The sequence below is a fragment of the Branchiostoma lanceolatum genome, chromosome 1, assembly GCF_035083965.1.
Source record: "Branchiostoma lanceolatum isolate klBraLanc5 chromosome 1, klBraLanc5.hap2, whole genome shotgun sequence".
In the NCBI taxonomy this organism is placed as follows: domain Eukaryota; kingdom Metazoa; phylum Chordata; class Leptocardii; order Amphioxiformes; family Branchiostomatidae; genus Branchiostoma; species Branchiostoma lanceolatum.
Window position 1 is genome coordinate 12760893 of NC_089722.1, and position 13187 is coordinate 12774079.

General features: G+C 39.1%; 2 protein-coding genes across 6 annotated transcripts in view; one reads left to right on the plus strand and one right to left on the minus strand.

The window, feature by feature from the left end:
• LOC136435322 (midasin-like) overlaps nt 1-2206 on the plus strand; it is a 70753-nt gene extending 68547 nt beyond the window's left edge. For all 4 annotated transcript variants that reach the window (XM_066428721.1, XM_066428731.1, XM_066428741.1 and 1 more), the window contains exon 96: nt 395-2206. In XM_066428721.1, coding sequence (XP_066284818.1) covers nt 395-532 — 138 coding nt within the window. In that variant the 3' untranslated portion in view covers nt 533-2206. The remainder of the gene's footprint in view (nt 1-394) is intronic.
• Nucleotides 2207-7084: 4878 nt separating this feature from the next.
• LOC136435384 (nucleolar pre-ribosomal-associated protein 1-like) overlaps nt 7085-13187 on the minus strand; it is a 30935-nt gene continuing 24832 nt past the window's right edge. Inside the window, exons 24-33 of one of the 2 annotated variants that reach the window (XM_066428853.1) lie at nt 13074-13184; nt 12773-12836; nt 12191-12359; nt 11724-11805; nt 11143-11303; nt 10388-10499; nt 9813-9919; nt 9343-9486; nt 8909-9018; nt 7085-7888 (exon numbers count right to left, since the gene is read on the minus strand). In XM_066428853.1, the coding sequence (XP_066284950.1) occupies nt 7681-7888; nt 8909-9018; nt 9343-9486; nt 9813-9919; nt 10388-10499; nt 11143-11303; nt 11724-11805; nt 12191-12359; nt 12773-12836; nt 13074-13184 (1268 nt within the window). In that variant the 3' untranslated portion in view covers nt 7085-7680. Of the gene's footprint in view, nt 7889-8908; nt 9019-9342; nt 9487-9812; nt 9920-10387; nt 10500-10562; nt 10750-11142; nt 11304-11723; nt 11806-12190; nt 12360-12772; nt 12837-13073; nt 13185-13187 lie in introns of those variants that run through there. The other variant, XM_066428861.1, reaches the window with a different exon arrangement.

Genomic DNA, 13187 nt, shown 5'->3' on the forward strand with positions numbered 1-13187 from the left:
TAAATACATTTTCTCACTTTCTTTGTGTTTGTAAGATCGTATTTCTTCCATGTCATATTTACAGAGTTGACATTTTGTAACCATTATCATGCAGTTCAGGATGGTAAAACTTACCTCTTGCAATTTGACTTGGATGTTGAATAGATGAAGACACTACAGAAAAGAAAGTAAAGCAGAATTCTCATCTAGCCTGAACGCCAGTTTTGTTAGCTTTTATTTAGTGTACTCTCCAGTGGCCAGTGTCCATTCATATAAGTGTGGTGCATGTATAAGGCTCTAGATGCGTCTCCTCTGACTGGTCATTTTACCATACAACAACTTCCCCATTGATTCTGTCATTATGATCATCTACTGGGTCTTGTAGCCTTTAACACCAATTTTTTTCTCCCTACAGATGCCAGAAATCCGACCGTACATGGATTACTTCCCCTTCCCATACTACCTCATCCTGAGAGACATTAACGCACTGCCCCCCACCCTCAGTGATGCGCTCAGGCAGTGGTTCGAACTCGTGACTGCAGGGGACTTGTAGGAGCACAGCAGGCTGGGAACAAAGAAATGAATGAGTCCAAAAGTGAATGAATGAAGAGTAAAAACTATCAAGCAATGAACTCACAAGTTAATGTCTAGTTTTTAGACAGAAATGAAGTTAGGACTTCTAGAAGTGATGGAAGGAAGGAGTGGAAAAGTGCAAGAATGAGAGTGTGAGAATGAAATTTGAATAAATGGATAGTCAAGTTAATGTTCAAGTTTATTTGACCAAAAAGGAATGAATGAAAGAATTAAAAGTGAATCAATCTATCTGATAGTATCAGTTGAAGTTTTTCAACCAAATTTGCCGTTCAATGATACATGGGTTTTGAAAAACCTTAGACAACAATTCCAAAAGTACTGTAGATTGTATAAAAGCACTGCTGGAAGCTTTTGTTGAATCAGATATACTTTGTAAGTAAAAGGTATAATGAAAGATATTGTTATGTATTACGAGAGACATTATATACATTAGTATTGCATGTATAAGAGGATCGTTACCATTCTATATCGATGTAAATACCAGATTTAAGTTATTATTGTAACAATAGCTTAAAGGGTAATGGTGTATCACATGTGAATATGTGAATGTTTTACTAATTATTTATCACATTTTTGCTGTCTGTAGTTTTGTTCACTAATTTTTATTATGACATTTGCAGGAAACCCGAACCTATGTCAGCTAAAGCTACAATCATATACATTGCACGATGTACCTGCGATGTTTTTTTTTATCCCTGATGAAAGCGCCATAGGGTGTACGATTTAGAAGAATCGGGTGCAATAATTTGAATGTATAGAGCCGTGGTCACATACGTTGTAGGTCATTGTATGATGGGGTCAGGTAGGCGTACCTGGGTCAATCGCAGGTACATGTAAATTGCACATAAAATTAGTTCAAAATCTTTTCCAGTGCCGTTCAAGTTTTATAGCTCCAAGTGTAGGCTTCACTACAGCCTTTTTTCCCCACTAATGAAGAGTGACAAATCCATAAATTTTGGCTGTATTCTGATGTGTCAGTGACACTTAGCAATCGTAAGTGAACATTTTCTAATTTATAGCTTTTTGCATAATCTTAGTAACACTTGTCAATTGCAGAGTATGTTACATCATTGTAAGCAGATGTTTTTATTTTATTTCAGTAAGTGAGAAAGGTTGCAACCGAGGAAAAAAAGGCTTTGTTTGTGACATCCACTTGTACACTTAAAGTTTCTATTATAATAATTCTTAACACTTAAATTTTGTTGGATTAGAAATAGTCAAGTTACATTTATTTTGTGAAATAAGGAGGTCTTTGTCTATTGTAGAGATGGAAAATCTCTTACGAAATAAAGACAACAAATGTAGTTCGTAGTAATGGATGACAATTTAATTCAAATGTTGTAGTACTGTTATAGTGTATTCTTGATTTGTTAACTGTAACTTAATTACCTTCGCCGAGAAGGTTATATTATTGGTTACACCAGCTGTGGAGTGGGTCTTTACAATGTATGTATGTCAAGAGCATAACTCTAGAAGCCTTTGATGGATTTTTGTGATATTTGGTAGGTTAGCAGCGGTTGTAAGAACGAAGGTCAAGTACAAAAATAGTTCACCTGGTGTTTTCCTACAGTACTGCAGTGGACTTTGTATGTTTATGTGCTTGCATGAAGACAATATAACTCAAGGAACTGTTGATGGATCTGCATGATTTTTAGTGGGTGCATAGCAATTGTGGAAATGGATGTCAAGTTCAAAATTGGGTCACCTGGTATTTTCCTACGGTACTGCAGCGGGCTGTGTATGTATGGGTATTTGTTTGTAGACAGCATACCTCGAGGAGCTCTGACTGTTGATGGTTGTGCATGATATTTAGTAGATGGGTAGGTTTCTTGAAGGGAAAGGTCAAATTCGATGATAGACCTCCTAGCGGGTACGTTAGATACTGCAGCGTAGCTTCAAAGTTTGAGGTCAAATGTTCTGCAAGCGCTACGGTCATGATTTTTGAGTGGTAGATAGTTCATGCCACATTAAGTAAAATGTGTACGTTTGGGTCCCCTAGCGGCTTGTTTGGAACTGCAGTGGGTGTTTTTGATTTATTTGTTTTGACCTTCGGACATGAATAACTAGCAATGGGGTCGACGGATCGTCTTGATTTATGGTATGTAGATAGCTTGATTGATGCTTTACATAATCGAATTCTAATTATGCAAATCAAGAGCTAATTTGCATAATTAGCAAGGAAAGTTTATAAATCCGCTGCATTTCATAATAGGGCTCTCAAACATGTGACATATGTAACTGAACAAGAGAGAGGTATCGATAGATACCAATAATGCAAATAGCCAACTAATTTGCATAATCAATTAGAAAAGGTTAAAATACCATCATGGAATAACTGAAGAAGGGGTTGACGGATCGTCATGATATTTGGTATGTAGACAGCGGGAGTGATGATTGACAACATCGTATAACAAATATGCAAATCAGTAGCTAATTTGCATAATGAATAAGGATTTTCTTATAAATCCGCTGCATTCCATTATAGGACTCTTAAACATGTGACATAGGTAACTTATAGAAAGATAGGAATATCGATGAATATCAATTATGCAAACGAATACCTAATTTGCATAATTAATGGAAAGATACTATAACTCCATAATTGTAAATGATTGGAATTTCATTCTTGCAGAATTTAGAAATTAAGTAGACATCATCAGACATAAATCATGCAAATGATGGCCTCATTTACATAGTTTATGAGGAAATGCTACAATAGCCTTCTTTGCTAAGATGAGACTTTCATACTTTGTTATTCAAAGTGTTGAGTTGCTACGCTGTCATGATCATCCTCAGTTACTCGGTGCATGCATGTGTGTATGTGTGCATATGTGTTTGCATGTGTGTGCATGGATGTGTGTGTGACTGTGTGCATGTGTGTGTGCATGTGTGTGTACGTGTGTGCACGTATATGTGTGAGAGAATATGTATGTGTTTGCGTATGAGATCAACTGAAAGCTTGCAGTTCGTGACCAGAACTTTATTTGCAGTAGTGGACTTTTCGTCGTCAGGTACATTACCATATAAATGAAAACTAAGCATACAGGTAGAAAAAACAGTTTGAAATTTTCCTCTAGATGATACCTACAAATATGAATTTCTTTTGCGTCATGTATGGAAGACTGGGCCGTGACTTAAAGGCACCCAGAGCATTTTATGAAGCTTGAAAACTGGAAATATTCTAGTTGCTGTAATCTTTATGAGATTGACATTTAATCCCACTGTTTACCACATTGGCGTGTGGTTTTCTTATCAAAAGTATTCAACAGCGGCAAAAAATAAGCTACATGGTGATCTTCCAGTTTCGCGCGCCTAGTGTAAGTAGACCAATATCCGCCCACCTCCGTCAAAATGTAGAAATGCAAAATTATGCAAATATTTGACGGACATGCAGTCACTCTCGCATTGGTCGAATCGCTAATTGTGATGGACAATCAGGATCAGTCTATTTGGGTTTGGATTTTCTATCAGTTCTCACCACACAACGACATTGTATCTTTGCTCCTTTAATGTCGATATGTAATGGTATAATGTTATTGAAACTTACTATGAGTTTTTTCATTCAAGTTTCAAGCCTCATAACATTCTCTGGATGCCTTTAAAAGCTTGAAGTATGGCCCTGTGTAACCCGCCAGAACCAAGTAAAATTGAGGTGAGTTCGCCCAAAACCGTGACGTGCCATTAAGATGTATGTATTATCATAATTTACCCAAATGGCTATATCTGCTCCAGATTAAGTGATATATCGGAGCAAGACAACAACAGGCTTAATTGTTATATATAAAAACATGATATGAATTAATTTCAAAGATATCCAAATATATATAAATTAACCCGGATATCGGGGAAGAATCAAACGTACCTTTTCAAACGTTGTTGGACCACAAACGGAAATTCTACAGAGCTACCGTGGGCTTCAGGCGTGATAGTTCGAGTTATGTCGTTCCTTGCTTGCCATGGAACGGCAGCCTCCCTGTTGTGGGAGAAGATGCCAGCCCAGTGGGCTGGTATGTGCGAGCCTTGGACGGCTGAGCTGAGCTGTCCTATGGCTTAGGAGATCACTAGTTCTCTGTCTGGGAACTTAGTGTCTCAAAAAATTAGGGCCCTCCGTGGCCGTGGTGCCCTTTAAGGCCAGTCTGGCCACGCCAGGCTGTGTCGCAAGACGTCACGTAACACGATGTCGCATTATGCAAGAATTACAGGAAAAAACACAAATATTGTAAAATTTCGTCGTTACAAGTTTCTTTTCCCACAATTTCCCGGACTCTTCTTGCCCTCCCCTCAATACAAGGTTTAATATTGACTGAAATTCAAATTTCTTATTGCAAACCCTTGTTTGGTTTCCCCAGCCCCACCTACACCCCCGCAAATCTTAACACTACCTTAAGAGCAAGCATCTTTCGTTCGTGGTTTGGACACCAAAAAGGCCATTTGGGTAAATTATGTTCATGAACACCTGTAACACAGGTGAGTGTAATTAATCTGAATGTAATAATTGACTTATTGAGAAACTATGAAGACTGGTCAGAACATCTATCAATTTGATCGTGGGCAAACTCCGGAGGCCCAGTAACTGACGTGAGGATACAAAAAGACATTTAAGCAAAAACAAATAAACAGTTTCGTTCAAAGAAACGTATTCTTTATTCAATACTTAAGACATAAACAAGAAAAGAAGGTAACGTTAATAAAAACACATCTACTTAATCTCATTCTGTCATAAATGCTACTGCCAGAAATCTGACAAAGGAATAACGTCCAAAGTGTACATTGAAACGAACTCTCTCGTGCTTATATGTATTCACACTATCTCTTAAGATATATATAAAAACAAACCTTATTTCAGTTAACACTAAATATTTTGTTACCTGTAACGCTTCTACACCTCAACATCCAAAAGTTTACTGAATACACACAAGTTGATTACAGATGCATGCAAAGAATGGCCACCTTGCGAGGTTTCTAAGTAAACAATAACAGCAGAACGGCTAACTCTACTTACAATAAATTACAAAATATATCTATTTATCTATCTATTAAACACATCATTCTCTCACTGACTTGTTGTCATCCTTTAGATATGCAGATATGCACATGATTTATTTATGAAAGTTTTCCGTTATGACACCCTTGGAAGACTGACTTGTCACTGTACATCATGATTCATGCCAATTTAAGATACACTAGTTCCACAAGACGTATATTTCACTTGTGGTCCGGACACAAAATAGACCATTTGGGTAAATTATGTTGATGAGCTTCTGTAACATAGGTGATCGTCATTAAGGTTGAATATATCTATTATTATTCTGGTAAATTTTGAAGATTTTACTGTACTTCTTTATAGATTTTGAAGAAATAGTGACAGATATATTTATACCGTATGAAGCTCATGGGAATTCACTTTACAGTTGTAAGATCATAGAAATACGGTATTTCTATGTTTTACATCTGTAAAATTGACTCCGATGAGCTTCTGCACTGGTCCCCACAGCAGGAGGAAGATGTCGGCTCTGTGATTCTTCGAACTTCTGCACCGGTCCCCCCAGCAAAAGGAAGATGCCGGCTCTGGTGGTGGGTTCATCCAGACAAGCTCGGCGACCAGCCCTACAGAAACTGGTCGGAAAGGAACTATACCTTACCATAGTTTTATACATTATTTACTACTGACATTAGACAATAATCAAACATTAAACATCCGTGACACCTTCACGACCAGATGATGATAGAACACTAACAACAACATTAGAAGAACAACAAACTCCTCTCCCCTGCCTCATGATATAACGTTATTTACGAAACGAGCCAGTGACTGTTCAGGTATTAAAAAGGCACCGCACATCATTGAAACGTAAAGTCGGACAACCACAAATCATACAAAATAAGACATCCACAACGACTGACATTGCATTAGTATTGCATAACTCTCGATGTATCGACATAACCGGAACAAGATACATACATGCATACCTGGTCCTCTAAACTTGCACCGAAAAGCCGCGGAATCCGAGACGTGCACAGGTAACACACGTCTGCGGACTGACTTGGGCTTAAGGTCAAGAAACCTGAACTTCCTGACCTTTAACCTTACGTTCACTATGGTACCTGACATCGCAGTATTTTTGACGTACTGTCAAGCACGTTTGCAGATGACTCTCATTTAGTATGAAAGCTCACAAGCTAACTGTAAAACGTTTCTTTTTCTAACGTTCTGTCTCCTGTGTACTAACCTACTTTCTCCTCCGATCTTGAACACAGCTACATCTTTCCATATTCGTAAACTCAACGGGCCACACCTGAACCTAACACGGTGTTAATAAAGCGCCGCCAAGTGACAGGTGCAGGTACTGCAGCCGCTGACCTCCATCCATTGTCACAATCGGGCTGCACATGACCGTGACACGACCATTGTGAAGCGCCGCCTAGTGAAGGGTGAAGGTATCGCAGCTCAGGAGTGCCCAGTTGAGATAATTAGTACAGAATCAGCTAGAACCTAGGAGAAGGTGTGCAGTCTGGTGATTCAAGGTTTTATTGCATCAAAGTTTTAACTTTCATTTTCCTAAAAACTAATTATGTCAAACAGATATATAGTTTTGGACGGGTCTCCTGATGCTTAATGTGAAACACTACAAGTGAAACCAACTCTATTCAGTTCTCATCTATCGTTAGTCTAACTATTGCAACGTTGGGACACCACCGAAGATCAAGCAAACAGTTGTCTCCATCCTTCTCGATTTTCTGGTTTTCTTAATGTTTCACTTTGTGTCCGCATGCCTGTCCATTATCTGATATCATCCTCACATCTATTCCGATACCTCTTCCTTCCTCCGTTTGTATGTATGTAAATGGCCACTAGCTTAACTCAAGAAGACTTTGGACAACTTCAGTCATTTTGTAGTTGAGTGGAAGTTTCTTGGTTCACATCAAGCCAAGTACAGCTACATGTACAGGTTCATATCAAACTTTACCTTAGTAGAAAACTTTAAAGAAAAAGACTAACATAGGAGTTGAAGTTAAAATTTTTATGTAAAGCAGTAGTAGATGTCATTTCTAAAATCACCAAGGCTTACAGTTTGCGTTTGAAAAACACATTCTAAGTATTCGCAGTCAGCCCAGGCTCTCCAAGATGGAACTGCAGACCAGCAGAACTTCCTGGGCCAGTTGCGGTGTGACAGTTGTTTGTGTTTGAGCCGTGGTTTGTATCTCAGAGAGGACCTCTCTGTCGGAGCTGATGCTTCTCGCTGTACCAAGCAAGGTGGACCACAGGCGATGGAGTAGCTGAATAATCTGACTCAGGATGCCAGCCTCTCCTTTTCTGTTGGGTAAGTGGACAAAAGTTTGTAGCTTAAGCACATTATAGATGCAGCTTTTACTCAGTTAACCTGCCTGTTCTTGTCTGAAAGAACAATAAAAGCATCTGAATGAGCTGACTCAGGAAATTAGTTTATAAGGCCCCCTTTCCACTAGATGGCGATCACTGAGCAACAGTACAGAGACCAAAATTGGATTTGCCAAAAATAGTAATACTCAAGCAACTGGATAAGATTTTGAAAGATCAAAATCTTATTCAGTTGCTGGGGTAACTATTTTTGGCATATCTTATTACCTGGATGTCTAACCTTCATCAACAAAATTGGATTTGTGTGACCCTTGGTTTCATGACTGTAACACGATGCAAGATGTATGATTCAAAAGACAGCAAAACAAAAAAATGTTTTCTTTATGAAATTAGTTGTAGTGATCTGTCAAATCTTAGGTCGCTCAGTGGTCGCAGTGTGGTCAATGACTCTAGCCTCTGGAAAGGGGGTGTAAGTCAAGTTAAAAGATCTCAATAAAGCATATCATAGACAGAATTTTTTAAAAATTCACTTAGAATGCCTGTGTCTAATGGTCAGTGAAAGATAAAGCTTATAACTACTCCCTGGAGATCTTAATAAAGTATATCAGACACAATTTTTACTGACATGGCGAAAGTATTTCCTATGGTCAGCTAAATTTCTACAGACAGGAAATAATACCAAACTCAAAGTAATTTTACTATTTCTACTCAAAGCCTGTCCTAATCACTAATCAAAAATACTCCTCATCTGCAAACTAAGCTACCGTATATTGTGAGGAAGACAATACAGTCAAACTGCCCAAGAAGATCACTATCTGGTCTGTGGACAGGTGGTACTTATAGACAGGATTCTTAGAAATGCAAATAATCTAAGACACCACCCAAAAGTGGTCACATTGGGCAGGTGGTACATACATGTATGTAGAGGTGGTCACTAGTACAGGTTTGACTGTATGGTGGCCAGATCTAGTCTGCCTACCATACTAATTAGCTCACCTCCTGATAACGAGTGCGTGAAGCCAGGACAGAAGCCCGTGTTTCTGACACAGCGACTCGGCAGCTTCCTTGATGCAACAAGCTTTCTGCAGCAGAGACATCACCAAGGACTGGAGGACATGGCAACATAAAAAAATATATCTCAAACAAATTTATCTCACTTAAAAGATAATTTTCTTTTGGCCATCACATGAAAGGCATTACATATAATATATACTGTAACAGAATTATGTGAAAATTTCCTTTTTGTAATGATTACAGCCATGGAAAACTAAATAGGATGGCACCCAGGCTACATGTTATGCTCAATGATTTGTCCTAAGGCTTAGTACTAAACAAACTTAAAGGAATTTAACACTTTTCACAATAAGCTAGGAAAATGTAACCTTTCAACACTTGAGAACAACGTCTCACAAGGAAAGGAAACTCCTTACCTTGGAGTGTTCATCACTGAGAGGAGACTCGTAGAAGGTCAGGGCTATGCTGAAGACTGACTTGTTCTGGTACAGAAGGAAATCTTGTTTGTCTCTCAGTCCATCGACCAGCAGGGTTAGTATCCAGGAACGTTCAGTCTTATACTGGACACAAAAACACAACAATCTGTCACATAATATATGGCTATTCACTCTTAAACTGAACAAAACAAAACACCTATGAAAATCCAAGCATAAACTGAACAAAATAAAAGCACCTACATACAAAAACAACCTGTCACAATCAAGGAATGTTGGATCTTATACTGAATACTACTGCATTCTGTTTTTACCCTAAGGCTTCTTTTTTTGCTTTCTTTCAATTTAGTCTCAGGAGACTATTGTTTTACCTTTGGAGGAATGGCTTCTGTTCTTAACAGAACAAGACATAAAAACTTAGTTATAGATATTCTTCAGGTGGTTTCACTCACCTCCATACTTGTGCTGAAGAACATGATATGGAATTCTGGGATAGCCTTGAGGTCAAGGTCAGGTCGCACCAGTAGGTAACGGCACACAAGAGGGTACATGTGTTCGTCTAGAAAACAATAGAAGGGGGAGTAGAGGTCCCTAGGTTACAAGATAGTAGAAAATTATTGGACAAGCTATAAAGGTTGCAACATAGCTATATCCCCGCCCCCCACCCAAAAAAGAATTTGATTCAGTTGTGGATGACATCTGGGTGTATGTAGATTTTGGTTAGTTCTTTTCCAAACAAAAAGAAAGGTTGCTTCTTTCAGCAGATACGTACGCAGCTATCTGGAAACAAGTGGCCAAAAAAGCACAGATTTAAAAAAAAGTGCTTTTTTCAACAGATATGCAGCAACCTAAAACATTGTTCAAATCCTGGCAAAAAAATAATACGCACATTTAGCCAAAAAAATGTTCTAAAACACAATGACATGGTGATGGATTTCTTTGCACTCTCCCATCCCATTTGTAGTGTCAACAGGCTTTCATACGTGAAATCATGTTTGTGTGGCATGACAAGTCCCAAAGCACCCACCTGGTTGCAGTAGCAGCTGGATGGTCCTGGCCAGAAACAGTGTAACGATGTTGGGAACCTGCAGGTTGGGCCGATGGATCCCATTCTGCAGACATTGCAGCAAGTACAGCAGCTGTGAAGAGAGGACAGGCCATGTTAGAAACATTGCAGCAAGTACAGTAGCTGTGAAGGGAGGACAGGCCATGTTAGAAACATTGCAGCAAGTACAGTAGCTGTGAAGGGAGGACAGGCCATGTTAGAAACATTGCAGCAAGTACAGCAGCTGTGAAGAGAGGACAGGCCATGTTAGAAACATTGCAGCAAGTACAGCAGCTGTGAACAGAGGACAGGACATGTTAGAAACATTGCAGCAAGTACAGCAGCTGTGAAGAGAGGACAGGCCATGTTAGAAACATTGCAGCAAGTATAGCAGCTGTGAAGGGAGGACAGGACAAGTTAGAAACACTGCAACAAGTATAGCAGCTGGAAACAGAGGGTGGACATGTTAAAAAAACTGCAGCAGGTAAAGCAGTAGAAAAAGTAGAAAAAGAACAAGGCATGTTAGAAACATTGTAGCAGCAAGTATGCACCAGGCTTTTGAGTATGAGCTGAGAAACAGAAGGATTAAGTCTGGAGAAGAAGCAGTCTGTGGCTCTATTCAATAGCTGTACAGTGTATTCACGTACAAAGGCTGTGAAAAGAGGTCAGGGCATTTTTAGAAACATTGCAGGTATAGAAAGTGTGACAAAAGGAAGGACACTGCAGAAACATGGTACCTGTCTCTTCTCTGCAAACCTGGCTCCCTCCAGGTGCTGGTAGAAGAGTGACAGGACGTGGCAGGAAGCTGCCCGTACGTCCGCATCATTACTCGCCAAGCCAGCCAGCACGAAACCCAGACAGTGGCTCTCCACGAACCTCCTACAGTCCACAACACACTCTGGGGGTAGGGAGCACAACAAAAGTGGTACAAAATAATCCAATTAAGTATTGAATTGATGGATACAACATTTTATACACTTAAGGCAACCTCTATTTGTTTGGTTTTCTTTATGTATGACCTCCTGTAGGGACTAAGGACAATCCGATGCAATTTGGCTCATTTCTAAATGTACATTTTAAGACATATCTACTGTAGACAGTTGCAGTCAACAGTTCTCTGATTTTGCAGCAGTTTTAGGAAGGGCTCACAGCAAATTTCATTTGCAGCACATTATAATTACATTTTACTGTTTATTCATTGATATCAGCGATATTCCTTTGTTTTCATAGGGAAATCAATGCAGGTAGCAATAAGATATATATGTAGATTGATGGATTGATTGAAGGTTAACTTTGATATGATCACAAGTTTGCTTACCTGGTGTGAGTACACTGGCAAAGAGTGGCAGGAAGAAGCAGGGATCGTACATTTCACCTGCAGCCTGGGGCGCCTCACACACCTGTAAAGGGGGGAAAAGCCATTTAGTACAATGTGCTCTGTAAGTGGCTGGGAGTGAAACTGCACTGTTCATGCTAAATCCTAATGGTTATCTTTCTGAATTACATGGTCACCATATCAAAAGCCTTAAGATCTAACTTGATGTTAAAGTTGATGGAAAGAACGAAGAGGAGTCATCCTCTACGTTAAGTTTTTGGATGTTTTAACTTTAAACAGTCATACATGTAACATGATATATTAGATATTTGACTTTAAAAGCCGGTGAAGATTTGACATTCCTTGTGTCTTTCCTAAATCTAAAATGACAAGTTTGCACCTTTTCTACAGTACCTTACTCTGGTGCTACCTACATGTTACATGTAGTAAGATTTTCACAACGATTCTACCTGAGGTTTAAGACTCCTTGAGACAGGGAAGTTCAGCACAGACTGGTGCATCTTGTCCTTCTCCACCAACTTCAGCACATCCTCCATCCCTGGCTGTTGCCATAGCGATGGACCAAAGTTCTTCCTCATCTGGTAGTGTTCAACTGAAGACACTCCCCAAAGCCAAGGCCTGATAAGATCAAGTAAATCTTAAATCACCTGAAGACATTTCAAGGCAGTACGACCAACCATGTACATGTAGTCTGCCTGTCTTAAATGCACTAAAAAGTCATTGTGGAAGTTCTATGTAGCAACACTAGTATTGTCACCAAACTAACTCAAATTACCACATAATAAAAAGTTTCCAATGTGAATTCAAGAAAGAAGAAAGGCACAGTCATGGCTAAAAAAACTATTCAGAGCAACCTTCAAGAAAGAATGCTGGGGGAAGATGAATGGAACAAAAATAGGTGCCACAAGATGGCAACTGTTTGAAGGAATTAAGACTTTTGCTAACATTTTACATACTTCCCTTCCTGGTGCATACAAAAGCTTTAACTGCAGGGTCAAATGTAAATGTGGACAGGAGATTACCGCACTTACATGAACTCTGCTGTGGCAAATCCCTGCTCTTCATAAACATGCAGAATACAAAGAAGGGTTTGATCTGAAAAAAATTAAAGTGGTCTAGGTTACTGTAAAGTAACATAATTGATGGCAGAAATAATGATACCATAATATCAAGGTAAGTATGCTCTTCTAATAGCAAGAAAAAACCTTAATCTTTGACCATAAAATACATTGTGTTTGTTTACTTTACACCAATAATGTAACCATCCAATTGAGAAAAGATTGCTTTCAATAAAATGTAAAATTTGACATTTACATGTAGGCTGACACTTACCTGTCTTACTGAGTGTGGCATCATATGCCCCCAGCAGTACGGGGATGTGCTGATTGGTACAGCCAGTGGTATCCATGGTAACCAGCTGGAACAGCAGCTCTACAAGGTCACCTT